Source organism: Mya arenaria, chromosome 2 (genome assembly GCF_026914265.1).
Source record: "Mya arenaria isolate MELC-2E11 chromosome 2, ASM2691426v1".
Classification (NCBI taxonomy): domain Eukaryota; kingdom Metazoa; phylum Mollusca; class Bivalvia; order Myida; family Myidae; genus Mya; species Mya arenaria.
Genome location: NC_069123.1, coordinates 50,925,526 through 50,947,481, shown reverse-complemented (window position 1 = coordinate 50,947,481; position 21,956 = coordinate 50,925,526). Strand labels below are relative to the sequence as shown.

Here is a 21,956-nt window from a genome sequence, read left to right as displayed (position 1 = left end):
CCATACGTGTCTGTTGAACCTACCAATGGAGCTTCGGTGCTCAGGTGTATAGTAGTTAGACTTGTACTATCAGAACTACTAGTATTCACAGTTGCTTGGTCAGGAACGGTGATCAGAGGACGTGCTGTCCAATCTGTTGAAACTGCTGATGGAATTTCGGTGCTCAGCAGTGAAGAAGTAAGAGTTGTGGTATCAGAGCTTCCAGTTTTCTCAGTTTCTTTGTCGGGAGCGGTGTTCGGAGAAGGTGCATTCGACTCAGTTGGAACACCCGATGGTGCTTCAGTTCCCAGCATAGTAGCAGTATAATCGTTGTTATAAGAACTAACAGTAGTCTCAATTTCTATTTCAGCACGGATGCTCGTAGGAGGTGTAATCGACTCCGTTAAAACTACCGATGACGTTTCAGTGCTCGAGGGTAAGTAAGTTGGATTTCTGTTCTTAAAACTGTCGGTACTCTCAATTTCTTGCTGAATGGTACTTTGAGATGGTTCATTGGACTCTGTTAATACTGACAATGTAGTCTCGTTGCTCAGTTGTATACTAGTCGAACTTGTTTTATAAGAACTACCAGTATTATAAGTTGCATGGTCAGTAACGGTACGTATAGAGGATGCACTGGGCCCTTTTGAAGCTTTAAATGGAGTTTCGGTGCTCAGGGCCTTAGTTGTTGGAATAGTGTTATAAGATTTGCCAGAACTCCCAGTTTCTGAGCCAGGAACATTGCTCGGAACTACTGAAATAACCGATGACCTTTCGGTACTCAGTAGTATAGTTTTTGAACTTGTGATATAAAAACTTCCAGTATTCTGAGTTTCTTGGTCAGGTTGAGAGTTCGTAGATGGTTCATTCTGCTCTGTTGAAATTACCGATGGCGTTTCGGGACTCAAGGGTAAAGAAGTCGGACTTTTTTCATAAAGACTGTCTGTTTTTTCAGTTACTTGATCAAGAAAGGTGCTCAGTGGTGGTGCACCCGATTCTGTTGAAACTACCGCTGGCGTTTCGGGACTCAGTGATAAAGAAGTTAAATTGTTTTTATAAAACCTGTCTGTGCTTTCAGATCCTTGATCAGAAACGGTGCTCTGTTGTGGTGCATTCGGCTCTGTTGAGCCTACCGATGGTGTGTCGGTGCTCAGGTGCATACTAGTTAGATTTGTGCTATCTTTACTGCGAGTATTCTCAGTTGCTTGGTCAGGGACGGTGCTAGGTGAAGTTGCATTCGGCTCGGTTGAAATTACCGATGAACTTTCGATGCTCAGGTGTGTAGAAGTTAGACCTGTCCTACCTGAACTGCCAGTATTCTCATTTACTTGGCCGGAAACGGTGTTTGGAAGAAGTGCATTCAACTCTGTTGAAACTGCTGATGGAATATCGGTACGAAGCAGTATATAATTTGGAATTGTCTTATTAGAACTATCAGTTTTCTCAGTTTCTTCTTTGGGAGATGTGTACGTAGGAGGTTCATTTGACTCTGTTGAAACAACTGATTGTGTTTCGGTTCTCATGAGTATAGTAGTCATATTTGTGTGACGAGAACTGGCAAAAGACCCAGTTTCTAGGTTCGACAAGGTGCTCGGAAAGGGTTCATTCTGGACTGTTGAATCTACCGATTGAGTTTCAGTCTTTATGTGTATATTAAAAAGACTTGTGTTATCAGAACTGTCAATATTCACCGTTGTTTGGACTGGTACGGTGCTCGGATCTGTTGTATCTACCAATGGAATTTCGGTGCTCGGCAGTGTAAAAGTCAGAGTTGTGGTATCAGAACTTCCGGTTTTCTCAGTTTCTTTGTCAGGAGCGATCTTCGTAGGAGGTGCTTTCCACTCTGTTTGAACAACTAATGGTGTTTCGGTGCTCAGCAGCTTGGCAGTATAACTGTTGTTATAAGAACTGACAGTAGTCTCAGTTTCTATTTCAGGATGGATGCTTGTAGGAGAGGTATTCGACTCTGTTGAAACTGCCAATTTGGTGTCGGTGCTCATGGTTATGGTAGTTGTATTAGTGTCAGTACTCTCAATATCTTGCTCATGAATGGTACTCAGAGCTGTTGCATTGGGCTGTAATGAAACTGACGATGTAGTATTGTTGCTCAGTTGTATTGTTGTCGGACTAGGATTATTAGAACTACCAGTTTTATCAGTTGCATTGTCAGTTCTCGGAAGTGGTGAATTTGGCTTTATTGAAACTACCAATGGATTTTCGGTGTTCAGGTCTAACGTTGCTCGACTTGTGTTATATGATTTGCTAGTAGTCTCAGTTTCTTGGTCAGAAACATTGCTCGGATCTGCTGAAACCACCGATGACGTTTCGGTGCTGACAAGAATAGTTTTTGAACTTGTGATATAAAAACTGCCAGTATTTTGAGTTTCTTGGTCAGAAAAGGAGTTTGTAGAAAGTTCATTCGATTCCGTTGAAACTACCGTTGGTTGTCCGGTGCCCAAGGGTATAGAAGTTAGATTGTAAGAACTGCCTGTGCTTTCATTTCCTTGGTCAGGAACGGTGCTCGATGGTGGTGCATTCTGCTCTATTGAGCCTACTGATGGCGTTTCGGGACTCAGTGGTGTATGATGTGCACTCGTAACTGTTGAAATACCCGATGGTGTATCGGTTCTCAAAGATATAGTAGGCATAGTTGTGTTTACAGAACTGACAGTAGTCTCAGTTTCCAAATCAGGCAATGTGCTTGAAGCTGATGCATTGGGTTTTGTTGAAACTAGCGATGTAGTATTGTTGCTCAGCAAAATAGAAGTCGGACTTGGGTTATCAGAACCATCAGCATTATTAGTTGCAAAGTCAGTAACGGTACTCGGAGATGGTGCAATGGTCTCTATTGAAACTTCCAATGGTGTTTCGGTACTCAGGGCTAAAGTCGTTTGAATTGTGTTATAAGATTTGCTAGCAGTCTCAGTTTCTTGGTCAAAAACATTGCTCGTATCTGCTGAAACCACCGATGACGTTTCGTTGCTGAAGAGTATAGATTTTGAACTTGTGATATAAAAACTGCCAGTATTTTGAGTTTCTTGGTCAGGAATGAAATTCGTAGATGGTTCATTCGATTCCGTTGAAACTACCGTTGGCGTTCCGGTGCTCAAGGGTATAGAAGTTAGATTGTAAGAACTGCCTGTGCTTTCATTTCCTTGGTCAGGAACCGTGCTCGATGGTGGTGCATTCTGCTCTATTGAACCCACTGATGGCGTTTCGGGACTCAATGGTGTATGATGTGCACTCGTCACTGTTGAAATACTCGATGGTGTATCGGTTTTCAAGAATATTGTAGGCATAGTTGTGTTTAAAGAACTGACAGTAGTCTCAGTTTCTAAATCAGACAATGTGCTTCGAGCTGATGCATTTGGTTTTGTTGAAACTAGCGATGTAGTATTGTTGCTCAGCAAAATAGAAGTCGGATTTGGGTTATCAGAACCATCAGCATTATTAGTTGCATGGTCAGTAACGGTACTCGGATATGGTGCAATGGTCTCTATTGAAACTTCCAATGGAGTTTCGGTATTCAGGGCTAAAGTTGTTTGAATTGTATTATAAGATTTGCTAGCAGTCTCAGTTTCTTGGTCAGAAACATTGCTCGGATCTGCTGAAATCACCGATGACGTTTCGTTGCTGAAGAGTATGGTTTTTGAACTTGTGATATAAAAACTGCCAGTATTTTGAGTTTCTTGGTCAGGAATGGAGTTCGTAGATTGTTCATTCGATTCCGTTGAAACTACCGTTGGCGTTCCGGTGCTCAAGGGTATAGAAGTTAGATTGTAAAAACTGCCTGTGCTTTCATCTCCTTGGCCAGCAACGGTGCTCGATGGTGGTGTACTCTGCTCTATTGAACCTACTGATGGCGTTTCGGGACTCGATGGTGTATGAAGTGCATTCGTCACTGTTGAAATACTCGATGGTGTATCGGTTCTCAAGAATATTGTAGGCATAGTTGTGTTTGAAGAACTGACAGTAGTCTCAGTTTCTAAATCAGGCAATGAGCTTGGAGCTGATGCATTGGGTTTTGTTGAAACTAGCGATGTAGTATTGTTGCTCAGCAAAATAGAAGTTGGACTTGGGTTATCAGAACCATCAGCATTATTAGCTGCATGGTCAGTAACGGTACTCGGATATGGTGCAATGGTCTCTATTGAAACTTCCAATGGAGTTTCGGTACTCAGGGCTAAAGTTGTTTGAATTGTATTATAAGATTTGCTAGCAGTCTCAGTTTCTTGGTCAGAAACATTGCTCGGATCTGCTGAAATCACCGATGACGTTTCGTTGCTGAAGAGTATAGTTTTTGAACTTGTGATATACAAACTGCCAGTATTTTGAGTTTCTTGGTCAGGAATGGAGTTCGTAGATTGTTCATTCGATTCCGTTGAAACTACCATTGGCGTTCCGGTGCTCAAGGGTATAGAAGTTAGATTGTAAGAACTGCCTGTGCTTTCATTTCCTTGGTCAGGAACGGTGCTCGATGTAGGTGCATTCTGCTCTATTGAACCTATTGATGGCGTTTCGGGACTCAATGGTGTATGATGTGCATTCGTCACTGTTGAAATACTCGATGGTGTATCGGTTCTCAAGAATATTGTAGGCATAGTTGTGTTTAAAGAACTGACAGTAGTCTCTGCTTCTAAATCAGACAATGTACCTTGGGCTGATGCATTGGGTTTTGTTGAAACTAGCGATGTAGTATTGTTGCTCAGCAAAATAGAAGTCGGACTTGGGTTATCAGAATCATCAGCATTATTAGTTGCATGGTCAGTAACGGTACTCGGAGATGGTGCAATGGTCTCTATTGAAACTTCCAATGGAGTTTCGGTACTCAGGGCTAAAGTCGTTTGAATTGTGTTATAAGATTTGCTAGCAGTCTCAGTTTCTTGGTCAGAAACATTGCTCGTATCTGCTGAAATCATCGATGACGTTTTGTTGCTGAAGAGTATAGTTTTTGAACTTGTGATATAAAAACTGCCAGTATTTTGAGTTTCTTGGTCAGGAATGGAGTTCGTAGATGGTTCATTCGATTCCGTTGAAACTACCGTTGGCGTTCCGGTGCTCAAGGGTATAGACGTTAGATTGTAAGAACTGCCTGTGCTTTCATTTCCTTGGTCAGGAACGGTGCTCGATGGTGGTGCATTCTGCTCTATTGAACCTATTGATGGCGTTTCGGGACTCAATGGTGTATGATGTGCACTCGTCACTGTTGAAATACCCGATGGTGTATCGTTTCTCAATAATATAGTATCCATAGTTGTGTTTAAAGAACTGACAGAAGTCTCTGTTTCTAAATCAGACAATGTACTTTGGGCTGATGCATTGGGTTTTGTTGAAACTAGCGATGTAGTATTGTTGCTCAGCAAAATAGAAGTCGGACTTGGGTTATCAGAACCATCAGCATTATTAGTTGCATGGTCAGTAACGGTACTCGGATATGGTGCAATGGTGTCTATTGAAACTTCCAATGGAGTTTCGGTACTCAGGGCTAAAGTTGTTTGAATTGTATTATAAGATTTGCTAGCATTCTCAGTTTCTTCGTCAAAAACATTGCTCGGATCTGCTGAAATCACCGATGACGTTTTGTTGCTGAAGAGTATAGTTTTTGAACTTGTGATATAAAAACTGCCAGTATTTTGAGTTTCTTGGTCAGGAATGGAGTTCGTAGATTGTTCATTCGATTCCGTTGAAACTACCGTTGGCGTTCCGGTGCTCAAGGGTATAGACGTTAGATTGTAAGAACTGCCTGTGCTTTCATTTCCTTGATCAGGAACGGTGCTTGATGGTGGTGCATTCTGCTCTATTGAACCTACTGATGCCGTTTCGGGACTCAATGGTGTATGATGTGCACTCGTCACTGTTGAAATACCCGATGGTGTATCGGTTCTCAAAGATATAGTAGGCATAGTTGTGTTTAAAGAACTGACAAAAGTCTCTGTTTCTAAATCAGACAATGTACTTTGGGCTGATGCATTTGGTTTTGTTGAAACTAGCGATGTAGTATTGTTGCTCAGCAAAATAGAAGTCGGACTTGGGTTATCAGAACCATCAGCATTATTAGTTGCATGGTCAGTAACGGTACTCGGATATGGTGCAATGGTCTCTATTGAAACTTCCAATGGAGTTTCGGTACTCAGGGCTAAAGTTGTTTGAATTGTATTATAAGATTTGCTAGCAGTCTCAGTTTCTTCGTCAAAAACATTGCTCGGATCTGCTGAAATCACCGATGACGTTTTGTTGCTGAAGAGTATAGTTTTTGAACTTGTGATATAAAAACTGCCAGTATTTTGAGTTTCTTGGTCAGGAATGGAGTTCGTAGATTGTTCATTCGATTCCGTTGAAACTACCGTTGGCGTTCCGGTGCTCAAGGGTATAGACGTTAGATTGTATGAACTGCCTGTGCTTTCATTTCCTTGGTCAGGAACGGTGCTTGATGGTGGTGCATTCTGCTCTATTAAACCTTCTGATGCCGTTTCGGGACTCAATGGTGTATGATGTGCACTCGTCACTGTTGAAATACCCGATGGTGTATCGGTTCTCAAAGATATAGTAGGCATAGTTGTGTTTAAAGAACTGACAGTAGTCTCAGTTTCTAAATCAGGCAATGTGCTTGGAGCTGATGCATTTGGTTTTGTTGAAACTAGCGATGTAGTATTGTTGCTCAGCAAAATAGAAGTCGGACTTGGGTTATCAGAACCATCAGCATTATTAGTTGCATGGTCAGTAACGGTACTCGGATATGGTGCAATGGTGTCTATTGAAACTTCCAATGGAGTTTTGGTACTCAGGGCTATAGTTGTTTGAATTGTGTTATAAGATTTGCCAGCAGTCTCAGTTTCTTGGTCAGAAACATTGCTCGGATCTGCTGAAACCACCGATGACGTTTCGTTGCTGAAGAGTATAGTTTCTGAACTTGTGATATAAAAACTGCCAGTATTTTGGTCAGGAATGGAGTTCGTAGATGGTTCATTCGAATCCATTGAAACTACCGTTGGCGTTCCGGTGCTCAAGGGTATAGAAGTTAGATTGTAAGAACTGCCTGTGCTTTCATTTCCTTGGTCAGGAACGGTGCTCGATGGTGGTGTATTCTGCTCTATTGAACCTACTGATGGCGTTTTGGGACTCAATGGTGTATGATGTGCATTCGTCACTGTTGAAATACCCGATGGTGTATCGGTTCTAAAGAATATTGTAGGCATAGTTGCGTTTAAAGAACTGACAGTAGTCTCAGTTTCTAAATCAGGCAATGTGCTTGGAGCTGTTGAATTGGGTTTTGTTGAAACTAACGATGTAGTATTGTTGCCCAGCAAAATAGAAGTCGGTTTTCGGTCATCAGAACCATCAGCATTATATGTTGCATGGTCAGTAACGGTATTCGGAGATGGTGCAATGGTCTCTATTGAAACTTCCAATGGTGTTTCGGTACTCAGGGCTGGAGTTGTTTGAATTGTGTTATAAGATTTGCCAGTAGTCTCACTTTCATTTTCAGGAACATTGCTCGGATCTGCTGAAACTACCGATGACGTTTCGTTACTGAAGAGTATAGTTTTTGAACTTGTGATATAATCACTGCCAGTGTTCTGAGTTGCTTGGTCAGGATGGGAGTTCGTAGATGGTTCATTCGGAAGTGTTGAAACTACTGTTGGCGTTTCGGGACTAAAGGGTATAGAAGTTAGATTGTTTTTATAAAAACTAACTGTGCGTTCAGTTCCATTCTTAGGAATGGTGCTCGGTGGTCGTGCACTCGGCTTTGTTGAAGCTTCTGATTGCGTTTCGGTGCTCAAGTGAATAAAAGTTTGACTTGTGTAATCTGAAATGCGAGTTTTCTCAGTTGCTTCGTTAGGAACAGTGCTATGTGATGATACATTCGGCTCTGCTGTAACCTCCGACGGCATTTCGGTGCTCAGTTGAATAGTTATAAGACCTGTCTTATCTGAAATGGCAGTGTTCTCAGTCACTAGGTCAGACACGGTGTTTGGAAGTGGTTTATTCGACTCTGTTAAAACTACTAATGGAATTCCGGTGCTGAGCAGATCAGTAGTTGGAGTTGTGTTATCAGTACTTTCAGTTTTCTTATTTTCTTGGTCGGAAGCATTGTTCGTATAAGATGCATTTGACACTTTTGAAACAGCAATAGTTTCGGTTTTCAAGAGTATAGTAGTCGCATTTGTCATATAAGAACTGACAGTAGTCTCATTTTCTAGTTCAGGCAAGGTGCTCGGGCGTGGTTCATTCGGGATTGTTGAATCTAACGATGTAGTTTTGGTGCTCAGGTGCATAGAAGTTAGACTTGTGTAATCTGAACTGCCAATGTTCTCTGTCACTTGATCAGAATCGTTGCTCGTCGGTAATGCATTCGAATTAGTTGAAACTGGAGATGGAATTTCGGTGTTTAGTAGTTTAGTAATTGGAGTTGTGTTATGAGTACTTCCAGGTTTCTCAGATTCTTGGTCGAAAGCAGTGATCGTATAAGGTTCATTCGACACTTTTGAAACAGCTGTATGTTCTGTGCTCAAGAGTATAGTAGTCGCATTTGTCTTGTAAGAACTGACAGTAGTCTCAGTTTGTAGTTCAGGCAAGGTGCTGGGACGTGGTTCATTCAGGTTTGTTGAATCTACCGATGTAGTTTTGGTGCTCAGGTGCATAGAAGTTAGACTTGTGATATCTGAACTGCCAATGTTCTCAGTCGGTTGATCAGAAAAGTTGCTCGGAGGTAATGCATTCGAATTAGTTGAAAATATAGATGGTATTTCGGTGTTTAGTAGTTTAGTAATTGGAGTTGTGTTATGAGTACTTCCAGGTTTCTCAGATTCTTGGTCGAAAGCAGTGATCGTATAAGGTTCATTCGACACTTTTGAAACAGCTGTATGTTCTGTGCTCAAGAGTATAGTAGTCGCATTTGTCTTGTAAGAACTGACAGTAGTCTCAGTTTGTAGTTCAGGCAAGGTGCTGGGACGTGGTTCATTCAGGTTTGTTGAATCTACCGATGTAGTTTTGGTGCTCAGGTGCATAGAAGTTAGACTTGTGATATCTGAACTGCCAATGTTCTCAGTCGGTTGATCAGAAAAGTTGCTCGGAGGTAATGCATTCGAATTAGTTGAAAATATAGATGGTATTTCGGTGTTTAGTAGTTTAGTAATTGGAGTTGTGTTATGAGTACTTCCAGGTTTCTCAGATTCTTGGTCGAAAGCAGTGATCGTATAAGGTTCATTCGACACTTTTGAAACAGCTGTATGTTCTGTGCTCAAGAGTATAGTAGTCGCATTTGTCATGTAAGAACTGACAGTAGTGTCAGTTTTTAGTGCAGGCAACGTGCTCGGACGTGGTTCATTCAGGGTTGTTGAAGCTACCGATGTAGTTTTGGTGTTCAGGTGCATAGTAGTGAGACTTGGGATATCAGAACTGCCAATGTTCTCAGTCGGTTGATCAGAAACGTTGCTCGGAGGTAATGCATTCGAATTAGTTGAAACTAAAGTTGGAATTTCTGTGAACGGCAGCAAAGTAGTCAGAGTTGTGGTATCATCACTACTTGTTTTCTCAGTTTCTTTTTTGGGAGCAGTGTTGCGAGGAGGTGCATTCGACTCTGTCGGAACACCCGAAGGTGTTTCAGTGCTCATTAGATTACCAGTCAGATTGGTTTCGTTAGATTCAGTATCTGGTTCAACAAGTATGCTTGTAGGTGATGCTTTCGGTTCGTTTGAGACTACCGATGGTGTTTCGGTGCTCAGGGGAAAAGAATTTGGATGAGTGTAATAAATAAAGTCAGTGCTCTCAATTTCTTGCTCATGAATGGTACTTTTAGCTTGTACACGAGTCTCTGTTGAATTTACCGATGTAGATTCGTTGCTCAGTGGTATAGTTATCGGACTTTGGTCATTAGAACTACCAGTATTATCAGTTCCATGGTCGGGAACGGTACTCGGAAATGTTATATTGGGCTCTATTGAAACAACCAATGTGTTTTCGGTGCTCAGGGATACACTTATTAGACTTGTCTTATCTGAACTGCCAGTATTTTCAGTCACTTTGGAAGTCACGGTGTTTGGATGTGGTGCATTTGACTCTGTTGAACCTAATGGTGGAATTTCTGTGCTCAGCTGTAAAGAAGTTGGATTCGTGTTATCAGAACTTCCCGTTTTTTCAGTTTCCTGGTCGGGGATGGTGTTCGTATGAGGTGCATTCGACACTTTTGAAACACCCGATAGTTTATCAGTGCTCACGAGTACAGAAGTCATAGTTGTGTTAATAGAACTGACAGTAGTCTCTGTTTCTAAATCAGACAAGGTGCTCGAAGGAGGTGCATTCGCCTCTGTTAAAACTACAAATTGCGTGTCGGTGCTCACATGTATAGAAGTTGGACTTGTGTTATAAATACTGTCAGAACTCTCAGTATCTTTCTTTGGAACGATGCTTGCAGTTGATGCATTTGGCTCTGATGGAACCGATGTATTACCGTTGCTCAGCGAAATAGTAGTCGGACTTATATCTTCAGAACTGGCAACATTATGAGTTGCATGGTCAGTAACGATACTCGTAGATGATGCATTGGGCTCTTTTAAATCTGCAAATGGAGTTTCGGAGTTCAGGGCTAAAATTGTTGGAATCGTGTTATAAAATTTGCCAGAAGTTTCAATTTCTTTTTCAGGAACATTGCTTGGATTTGCTGAAACTTCCGATGACGTTTCGGTGCTGAAGAGTATAGTTTTTGAACTTGTGATATAAGAACTGCCAGTGTTCTGAGTTGCTTGCTCAGTATGGGATTTCGTAGATGGTTCATTCGACTCAGTTGAAAACAGCGCTGGCGTTTCGGTGCTCATGGGTATAGAAGCTGGATTTGTGTTATAAAAACTGTCAGAACTCTCAATATCTCGCTTTGGAACGATGGTTGGAGCTGATGCATTGAGCTCGGAAGAAACTACAGATGTATTATCGTTGCTCAGCTGTACAGTAGACGGACTTGGGTTATAAGAACTACCAGCATTATCAGTTGTATGATCAGTAACGGTACTTGTAGATGGCGTATTTGGCTCTATTGAAACCAACAATGGAGTTTCGGTGCTAGGGGAAAAAGTTGTTCGAATTGTGTTATAAGAACTGTCAGAAGTCTCGGTTTCTTTTTGATGAAAATTGCTCGGATCTGCTGAAATTAACGATGACGTTTCGGTGGTGAGTAGTATAGTTTTTGAACTTGTGGTATAAGAACTGCCAGTATTCTGAGTTGCTTGTTCTGGATGGGAGATCGTAGATTGTTTATTCGACTCTGGTGAAAACAGCCCTGGCGTTTCGGTGCTATGGTGTTTAGAAGTTGGATTTGTGGTATAAATACTGTCAGAACTCTCAATATCCTGCTTTGGGACGATGCTTGGAGCTGATGCATTGGACTCTGATAAAACTACCGATGTATAATCTTTGCTCATCAGTATAATAGCCGTACTTGGGTTATAAGAACTACTAGCATTATCAGTTGCATGATCGCCAACGGTACTCGTAGATGGTGCATTTGACTGCATTGAAACTACCAATGGAGCTTCGATGTTAGGGGGAAAAGATGATCGAAATGTGTTATTAGAACTGCCAGAAGTCTCAGTTTCTTTTTCAGGAACATTACTCGAATCTGCTGACATTACCGATGATGTTACGGTATTGAGGAGTATAGGTTTTGAACTAGTGATATAAGAACTGTCAGTAGTCTTAGTTTCTTTGCCACCAACATTGCTCGGTTTTGTTGAAACCACCGGTGACGTTTCGTTGTTCAGTAGTATAGTGGTTGGCCTTGTTATATAAAAGCTGCCAGTAGTTTTAGTTTCTTGGTCAGATACGGTGCTCGGTGGAGGTGCATTCGGCTCTGTTGAAATAGCCGGTGGAATTTCGGTGCTAAGAAGTATATTTGTTGGGGTTGTGTAATCAGTACCTCCGTTTTTATCAGTTTCTTGTTTGGGGGCGGTTTTCCTATGAGGTGCATTCCACTCTAGTGAAACATCAGATGATGTTTCAGTGCTAAAGGATAGAGTTGTCGCATCTGTGTAATAAGAACTGACAGAAGTCGCAGTTTCTACGCTCGGCAAAGTGCTGAGAGAGGGTCCATTCTTGACTGTTGAATCTAGCGATTGTGTTTCGCTCTTTAGTTGTATAGAAGTAAGACGTGTGTTATCAGAACTGCCAGTTGCTTGGTCAGAAACGGTGCCAGGAGGATGTGGATTCGAATCTGTTGTAACTACTAATGGAATTTCGGTGCTCGGCAGTAAAGAAGTCAGAGATGTGGTATCAAAACTTTTGGTTTTCTCACTTTCTTCGTCGGGAGTGGTGCTCGAATGAGGTGCTTTTGACTCTGTTGGAACTACCGATGAAGTTCCGCTGCTCAGTTGTATAGTTTTTGTTCTTGTTTTTTGAGATTCTTGGTCAGTATGGGTGTTCTTATTTGATTCATTCGGCTCTGTTAAAGCTACTGGTGGCGTTTTAGGGTTCAAAGGTGTAGAAGTTGGATTTGTTTTAAAAAAACTGTCTGTGCTTTCAGTTCCGTAACCAGGTACGGTGCTCGGTGGTGGTGAATTCGGCCTTTTTGAAACTACCGTTGGCGTGTCGGTGTTCATCTGTAATATAGTTATACTAATGGTATCGGAAATGTGAGTATTCTCAGTTGCTTTGTCTGAACCGCTGCTCGGTGAAGGCGTATTCGGCTCTGATGAAACTACCGAAAGGTTTTTGTTGCTCATGTGTAAAGTAATTATACTTGAATTATCTGAACTGCCAGTATTCTCAGTCGCTTGGTCAGAAAAAATGTTAAGAGGGGAAGTATTCGACTCTGTTGAAGCTACTGATGAAATAACGGTGCTTAGCATTAGAATAGTTGGAGTTGTGTTATCAGAAATTCCCGCTTTCTCAGTATCTTGGTCGGGAGCGGTGTTCGTAGGATGTCCTTTGGTCTCTGTTGAAACACCCGATGGTGTTTCGTTGCTTAAGAGTGTAGTAGTCGCACTTGTGTTAAACAAACTGACAGAAGTTGCAGTTTTTTGGTCAGGAATGGTGCTTGGACGTGAAACTACCGATGCAGATATGGTTCTCAGGTGCATTATTGTTTGACTTTGTTTGCTATCTGAATTGCCATTTTTCTCAGTCGCTTGGTCAGAAACGGTGCTCGTATGTGGTGCATTCGAATATGTTGAGACCTCTCGTGGTGTTCTAGTGCTCAGCCGTATAGTAGTTGGAACTGTATTTTCAAAACTTCCAGTTTTCTCAGTTTCCTGGTTTGTAGCAATGTTCGAATAAAGTGCATTCGACTCTGTTGAAACACCCGATGGTGTTTCTGTGCTCAAGAATATAACAGGAACAATTGTTCTCTCAGTTTCTTCTTCTGGAAAGGATCCCGTAGGTAGTACGTTTGATTCTGTTGAACTTACCGATGGCGTGTTGGTGCTCAGGGGTAAAGCAGTAGGATGTGTATTATAAAAACTGTAACTACTATCAGTTTCTTGCTCAGGAACGATGCTAGGAGCTACAGCAGTTTGCTCTGTTGAAAACCCCAATGCAGTTTTGTTGCTCAGCAGTAGAGTAGCCCAATGAGGGTTATCAGAACTAACAAGTTTATCAGTTGCATGTTCGGGCGATGTCGGAGACGGTGCAAGCGGGTCAGTTGGAACAACCGATGAAATTTCGGTACCTAGGTGTTTTGAAATTAGTCTTGTGTTACCAGTAATGCCAGAGTTTCCAGTTGTTTGGCCAGGAACGGTTCTCGTAGGTGATTCATTAAGATCTGTTGAATCTACTGATGGGATCTTGGTGATCAGGAGTAAAGAAGTTGGAGAACTTCTAGTTGTCTCAGTTTCTTTGTTCGGTGCGTCGTTCGTAGGCGGTGCGTTCAACTTTGTTGGAACATCCGATAGAGCTCCGGTGCTCAAGAGTATAGCAGTCGAAATCGTGTTATAGGAAGGGACAGGAATCTCAGTTTCTTGGTCAGAAATGGTGCTCGGAGGTGGTACATTGGGCTCTGTTAACAAATCCGATGGCATTTCGGTGCTCATGAATATAGTTCCTTGACTTGTGTTATGACTTGTGTTATAAATACTGTCAGTACTTTCAGTCTCTTGGTCCTGAACGGTGCCATTATTATGCGTTTCTTGACCAGAAGCGGTATTCGGAGTCTGTGCATTCGTTTCTGATGAAACCACAGATAGAGTATCGATGCTCGGAAGTATAGTACTTGGGTTTATGCTATTTAGACTACCACTAGTCTTCGTTTCTTGGTCGGTGTTTGGAGGTAATGCATTCGACTGTGTTGAAATAACTGATGGAATCTGGGTGTTCAGGAGAATTTGTGCTGGTCTTGTGTTGTACGAGCGTTTAGTATTCTCAGTTTGTTGGTCAGGAACAGTATTCGTTGTCGGACCATTAGACATTGTCGATCTCAATGGTGGAGTTTCGGTTTTCAGGAGTATTGTAGTCGGACCTTTGCTTTTAACACTCGCACTATTCTCAGCTATTTCGTCAGGAACTGCGCTTGAAGAAGATCCATTCAGCTTTGATGAAACTTTCAATGGGGTTTCGGTGCTTAAGAGTGATGAATGTGGACTTGTGTTGTAAGAGCTGCCACTGGTCTCATTTCTTTGCTCAGAAACTGTCCCTGGATTTGGTGCCTTTGTCTCGTTTAAAACTGCCGGTGGGGTTTCTGTACCGAAAAGAGTGGAAGTCGGACGTTTGTTATCATACCTGGCAGTATTCACAGTTTCTCGGTCGGGAATGGTGCCCAGAGTCGGAACAGTCGGCTCTGTTGAAACTTCCAATGGGGTTTCGGTGCTCAGGAGTAAAGAAGTTGGACTTGTGCTATCAGGATTACCAATATTCTCAGTTTCTTGAGAAATAGTTCTCGGTAGATATAAATTCGGATCTGCGGATATTACCGATAATGTTTGAGTGCTTAGGAGTGCTCCTGTTGGATTTGTGTCATAATAACTGTCAGAAATCTCAGTTTCTTGGTCAGGAATGGTGCTCGGAGGTTTTGTGTTATAAGAACCCACACTCTTCTCCGTTGCTTGATCAGAAACCGTATTCTGAGTCGGTGTATTACGCTCTTTAGAAACTACCTCTGTCGTCTCGGCGCTCAGGAGTATAGTTGTTGGACTTGTGTTATAGAAACGGCCAGCTATCTCAGTTTCCTGGTCATGAACGGTACTAGAAGGATATGCATTGAGATCTGCTGATGTTACCGATTGAAGTTTGTTGCTCAGGAGATTATTTGTCGGACTTTTGTTATTAAAACTGTCGGTTTTCTCAGTTTCATGGGCAGGAACGGTGCTCGAATATGGCTCATTTGATTCTGTTGAGAATATCGGTGTAGGTTCGGTGTCCAAGGATATAATTGTTGGACTTGTTTTGTAGTGATCGCCAGTATTGTCTGTTTCCCGGCCATGAACAGTGCTCGAAGGTGTTGACTTCTGCTGTGTTAAAACTTCCGAAGGTATTTTGGTACTCAGGAATATTGTAGTTGGTTGTGTGTTGTAAGAACTGCTATTGTCTGTGTTTTGTTCAGGAACGATGTTCGGATATTTTTCATTTGGCTCTGTTGAACGTATCGATTGAGTTTCGGTGATCTGAAATATAGTATTTAGATATGTGTTAAAATAACTGCTAGTATCCTCTAATTCGTGGTCATCAACTGTCTTCAGTGTCTGTACATTCGGCTGTGTGGAAACTACCGCTGCAGGTTCCGTGCTCTTGAGTATAGTAGTCGAACTCATTTTATAATAAGTGCCAATATTATCAGTATCTTGATTAGAAACGGTGCTCGGAGGTTGTTCATTTAGCTTTGTTGAAACAACCGAAGGCATTTTGTTACTCATGCGTATAGAAGTTAGACTTGTGTTATAAAAACTGCCTGTGTTCTGCGTTCCTTTGTCAGGAACGTCGGTCCTAGGGGTTTGGTTCGAATCTGTTAAAAATACCAAAGGAGTTTTGTTGTTTATAAATGCAGCGGTTGGACTTTTGTTATATGCACTGCCAGTATGATCAGTTTCTTGGTCAGGAACGATTCTTTCATGTGATGAACTCTGTTCATGGCCTGTTGGAACTCCTTCTGGTATTTCGGAGATAAGTTGTTTGGTAGTTTGACTTCTGTTAAAAGAACTAACGGTCTTTTCAGTTTGGTCTGGAACGTTGGTCGGATGTCGATCATTCGTCTCTGTTGAAACTACCGATAAAGTTTTAGCGCTTATGAGTATCGTTGACAAATTTAGGTAAAAATAACTGCTAGTATTTTCATTTTCTTGCTTAGGAACGCTGTTTGGAGTAGGTGCATTTTTCTCTGTTGAGACTACCGATGGAGTTTCGTTGTTCTGTAGAAAAGTAGTTTGGATTGTGTTAATAGAAATGCTATCAGCCTTTTCTTGCTCAGAAACGGTGCTCGGAGTTGGTTTATTCGGGTGCGTTGCAGTTTCGATGCCAAGGATTAAAGTATTCAAATGTTTGTTACCAGAACTGCCATTATTCTCAGTTTCATGGTCCGGAACGGTGCTCTGAAAATGTTCGTTGGACTCAGATGAAACTACCGATGGTTTTTCGGTGCTCAGGAGTATATCTGTCGAACTTATATCTGTGTTATAAGAACTTCCATTATTCTCAGTTTCTTGGTCCGGAATGGTGCTCGGAAATTGTTCATTGACCTCAGTTGAAACTACCGGTGGCGTTTCGGTGCTCAGAAGCTCAATAGTTTGACCAGCGTTATGAGAACTGTCAGTATTCTCAGTTTTGTGAGCTGTGATTTGATTTTGTGCATTCGGTTCATGTGTTGAAATTTCCGATGGAGGTTCAAGGCTCTTGAGAATAGTTGTCTGACTTATGTGATAAAAACTGTCAGTATTATTATTATTATCTTGATCAGGAATGGTGCTCGGGTTTGGTGCATACAGGTTTGTTGAAATTACAAATGGCGTGTTGCTACTTATCCGTATAGTAGTAGGACTTGCGTTATTAAAACTTCCTGTATTCTCAGTTCCTTGGCCATGAATGGTGCTCCTGGGGGGTTGGGTCGGATCTGTTGAAACTACTAAAGGAGTTTTGTTGTTTAGGAATACAGCAGCTAAACTTTTGCTGTATGAACTGCCTGTATTATCAGTAACTTGGTGAGGAACGTTGCTTTCGTGTGATGTACTGGGGTCTATTGGAACAACCGATGGTGTTCCGGACATGAGATTTTTAGTTGTTTGACTTGTTTTTAAAGAAATGCCGGTGTTCTCAGTTTGGTCAGGAATGGAAGTCGGATGTGGTTTATTCGTCCCTGTTGAAATTACCGATGGAGTTTTAGTGCTCATAAATATAAAAGGACTTCTGTCAAAAGAACTTCCAGTATTTTCATTTTCTTGGTCAGGAATTTTTTTTGGAGTAAGTGCATTCGAGTATGTTGGAACTTCAGATGGAGTTGCGTTGCCCAGAAGAATAGTAGTTGGGATTGTGTTATCAGAAATGCCAGTATTCTCCGATTCTTGATCAAGACCTGTGAACTGATTCATTGCATTCGGTTTTGTTGAAATCACTGATCGAGTTTCGGAGCTCAGGAGCAAGTTAGTCGGACGTCTGCTGTTAGAACTGATACTTATCTCAGTTTCCTGGCCAGGAATGGTTCTCGGTGGTGCATTCCGCTCTGATGAAACTACCAATGGAGTTTTGGTGCTCATGAATATAGTGCTCGAATGTATGTAATGAAAACTGTCACTGTTCTCATTCATTTGCTGAGAAACGGTGCTCGGGGGTGGTTTATTCGGCTCTGGTGAAACTTCTATAGTTTTGGTACCAAGGATAATAGTAGTCAAGTGTTTGTTACCAGAACTGCCCGTATTCTCAGTGTTTTGGGCTGGAACCGTGCTCGGTGTCTTCGCATTCGGTCCTGTTATATCTACCGATGGCGTTTCGGTACTCAGGAGTATATCTGTCGGACTTGTGTTATAAAAGCTGCCATTGTTCTCAGCTTCTTGGCCCGGAACGGTGCTAGGAGATTGCTTATCGGACTTATTTGAAACTACCGATGGAGTTTCCATGCTCATGAATATAGATGTTTGACTTGTGTTATAAGAAATGTCAGTATTCTCAGTTTGTTGGTCAGGAGTTATGACTGGATTCTGTGCATGCAGTGCTTGTGTTGAAATTACCGATGGAGGTATCGTGCTCTTGAGAATAGTAGTCGGTTTTATGTGATAAGAACTGCCAAATTCAGTATTTTGATCAGGAACGGTGCTCGGAGGTAGTGCATTCATCTTTGTTGAAACTACCGATGGCGTTTTGTTACTCATGCGTATAGTAGTAGGGCGTGTGTTATCAAAACTGTTTGTATTCTCAGTTCCTAGGTCAGGAATGGTGCTGCTATAGGGTTGGTTCGGATCTGTTGAAACTTTCAGAGGAGTTTTGTTGTTTATGAATACAATGGTTGGACTTTTGTTATATGAACTGTCAGAACTATTAGTGTCATGGTCAAGAATGGTTCTTTCATGTGATGTACTCGGGTGTGTTGGAACTACTGGTGGTGTTTCGGAGATGAGTTGTTTGGTTGTTTGACTAGTGTATAAAGAACTGCCAGTGTTCTCATTTTGCTCAGGAATGGAAGTCGGATGTGGTTTATTCGTCCCTGTTTGAACTGCCGATGGAGTCTCGTTGCCGAGAAGAATAGTTGTTGGCATTGTGTTTTCAGAAATGCCTGTATTCTCCGTTTCTTGGTCAAGAGCTGTTAATTGATTCCATAGATTCGGTTCTGTTGAAACTACCGATTGAGCTTCGGTGCTCAGGAGCAAGGTAGTCGGACTTCCGCTATTAGAACTGACACTTATCTCAGTTTCCTGGCCAGGAATGGTTCTCGGTGGTGCATTCCGCTCTGGTGAAACTACCAATGGAGTTTCGGTGCTCAGGAATATTGTGGTCGAACTTATGCTATGAGAAATGCCACTATTATCATTTTCTTGCTTAGAATCGGTGTTCGGAGTTGGATTAATCGGCTCTGTTGAAAATACTGTATTTTCGTTGCCAAGGATCTTAGTAGTCAAATGAGCGTTACCAGAACTGACAGTGTTATCAGTTCCTTGGGCAGGAACGGTTCCCGGAGTCTGCACTGATGAAACTACCAAAGGCGTTTCGGTGCTCAGTAGTATATCTTTCGGACTTGCGTTGCCGTTATAAGAAGTGCCAAAATTCTCAGTTTCTTGGCCAAGAACGGTACTCGGAGATTGTTCATTAGACTCAGTTGACACTACCGATGGAGTTTCGGTGCTCAGTTGTATAGTGGTTTGACCTGTGTTATGAGAACTTGCGGAATTCTCACCTTGAAGATCAGGAGAAGTGATTGGAAACTTTGTATTTGGTGAAAATACCGATGCAGTTTCGGTGCTCAGGAGTAAAGAGGACGGACTTCCGATATATGAATTGGCACTATTATTAGTTCCTTGGGCAGGAACAATTCCCGGAGAAGGTACATTCGGCTCTGATGAGACTTCCAATGGAGTTTCGGTGCTAAGAATTAAAGTAGTCTGACCTTTGTTATCAATTTTGCCATTATCCTCAGTTTCATGGTCAAGAATGGTGCTCGGATTCTGTTCATTTGGCTCTGTTGAATATACCGATGTCGTTCCTTTGCTCGGGAGTATAACAGTTGGACTTGTGTTATAAGATATGCCATTATTTCCCGATGCTTGCCCCGGAACGGTGCTCAGAGGTGGTATCTTTGTCTCTGTTTGAACCACCGATGGGGTGTTGGTGCTAATGAGTAAAGTTGTTGGAACTTTGTTATAATTTATGCCAGTGTTCTGACTTTTTTGGTCATGAACCGTGCTCGGAGGTTCAGCAATAGGCTCTGTTGAAACTACCGGTAGCACTTTAGTGTTGATGAGTGAAGTAGTAGGAGTTATGATATAAGAACTGCCAGTATTCTCAATTGTTTTGTTAGGTACGGTCCTCGGATATGGTGAGTTCGGCTCCGTTGAAACTACCGATGGCGTATTGGTGTTCAGAATCATAGTAGTTTGATATGTGTAATAAGAACTGTCAGAATCGTCAGTTTTGCCATTTGTCGTTTGCGTGCCTTTGATCTCTTTTTGTACGAAACTATTTACGGTTGATATATAGTTTGTTTTCTTTGTTAAATTATTTTCAGAAGTCAATGTTGCCTGTTCAGTTATATCCAAACGTCCACTTTCTGTGACGCTATGCTCAATTAAACCATTGTGTGTTTTCTTTGTTATATTCTTTTCCGGATTTAAAGTTGTCTGTGCAATTATTTTTACATGTTCACTTTCTGTGAAACTATTTGCGGTTGTTTCATTGTTTGTTTTCTTTGTTGTATTATTTTCGGAATTTGAGGTTGTCTGTTCAGTTATATTTGAAGTTATTTTATCTGTAGTAAATGATGTTGTTAAACCAGCACCTTCACTCAATGATGAAAACGTGTTTCGAATGTTGCTTTTACTATCTGGTACAATCTCTCTTGAAGACGATAAAGGCCTGGTCGTCAAGTTTGTATAACTGAATGTTTCTACTATGTTTGTGATTTCTGCTACCGGATCGTTCACAGCTATGCTTGGCTTAGTTTGATCTGTATGTGTAACATCATTTAATGTAACTGTTTGCGTTAACGTTTCTTTGCTTTGTTGTTTATTCTGTCCACTTTCGCTGTATATTTCATTGATTCTCGTGCTGAATAATATAGTTTCGTCTATATCTGAAGTTACCTCGGACAACACCTTACTCGTCGAAGCTTCAGTTGTATTCGTTGTCGTGTCAGGATCTTTTGGACGTACTGGCGTTTCAAACATATGTGTGTCCAATATCGGGGATGAATTTGCGGATGCTTGTTTTGTAAAAAACTCTGCTTCGAAAGAAAATCTTTCTTCTTTTTCAAAATCAGAAAATTCTTTAGTTGTTGACATTGTACCAGAAGCCGCAGACGTTGAGGCCTTTACATCAGAAGCTGTGTTTTCGCTCACTATTGCTTCAGATGTAGCTCTATGTGTAATATTATTATCCAAGGTTGTCGCTACAGATGAATATGTCTTCGACGTGAATTGCGTGGAATCGTTGAATATTGGTAAGATCGATGCACTCGTTGTTGTTTCGCTTGTATCATGTGAATGTTCATCGTTTGGATTTACAACAGAAGGCGATGTTTTCTGCTTCGCTGGTGCACTTTCGTTATATGTAATTGCTGGTGGCGTTTTGGCAGTTTGAAGGTCAAATTTAGATGAATCCTCCGACGTTGTCTGTTTTGCGTCCAGGATATCGATGTGCGTATTTGTTGACTTCGTTGACAAGTTTGGTGCTTGGTCTGCAAGAATTAATGTCTTCTGAGTGGTTTGAACGAATTCTTCAGTTGAGTTTTCTGTTGGTTTCTGTTTTGAGTTTTGGGTATGTTGTGAAGTGTGTTGTGAAGTGCGTGGACTTATTGTGGGCGATCGCACAGTCGAATCGGCCGCATGTAAGCTTGTTGCATTGTTTAGGTCGGCATTAGCGTCTTTACCTACAAACCCCATCACTGTTGTCGTGCTGACGGCATGTTCTATATTCAACATTGTAGGTTCTTGTTTAGCTGTTGGTAACATTGAATTGAACAAACTGTTCGTTTCAGTGTGTCTTTGAATTTGTCTTGTATTCCATAGAGTATGCGGCTTTGTTTCGAGCACGTCTGTTGCGGGTGTTATTTCCTCATCGGTTGTTGAATTCAGCTCGATATTATTTGTAAAAAGAGCTGCCTGTTCTGTACTTGTATCATCTGTTGAAAGTAGTTTGCGTTCAGGTGAACGAACGTTATATCCCAAAACAGATTCTAATGAACTAGTTTGATACATAGTTGCTGTACTTAATAATTCGCCATTTTTATTTTTTGTTTCCGTTTGTTTAGTTCTGGTTGACAAAATACCGTTCGAAGGAAAACTATCACCACTGTCTGTTAATTGAATATCGCCGACGTGTTTCTCATCGTAAGGGGAAATTTTACTGGTGGAAATAACGGAATGTGA

The 21,956-nt window shown here is 41.5% G+C and overlaps 1 protein-coding gene across 1 annotated transcript in view; it reads right to left on the bottom strand.

Annotated features, from left to right (window-relative positions):
• The window catches only part of LOC128215579 (mucin-16-like), a 29,164-nt gene that overhangs the window by 159 nt on the left and 7,049 nt on the right, over positions 1-21,956 (bottom strand). The window contains exon 2 of the mRNA XM_052922285.1: positions 24-21,526. Within this exon, the coding sequence (XP_052778245.1) occupies positions 24-21,526 (21,503 nt within the window). The remainder of the gene's footprint in view (positions 1-23; positions 21,527-21,956) is intronic.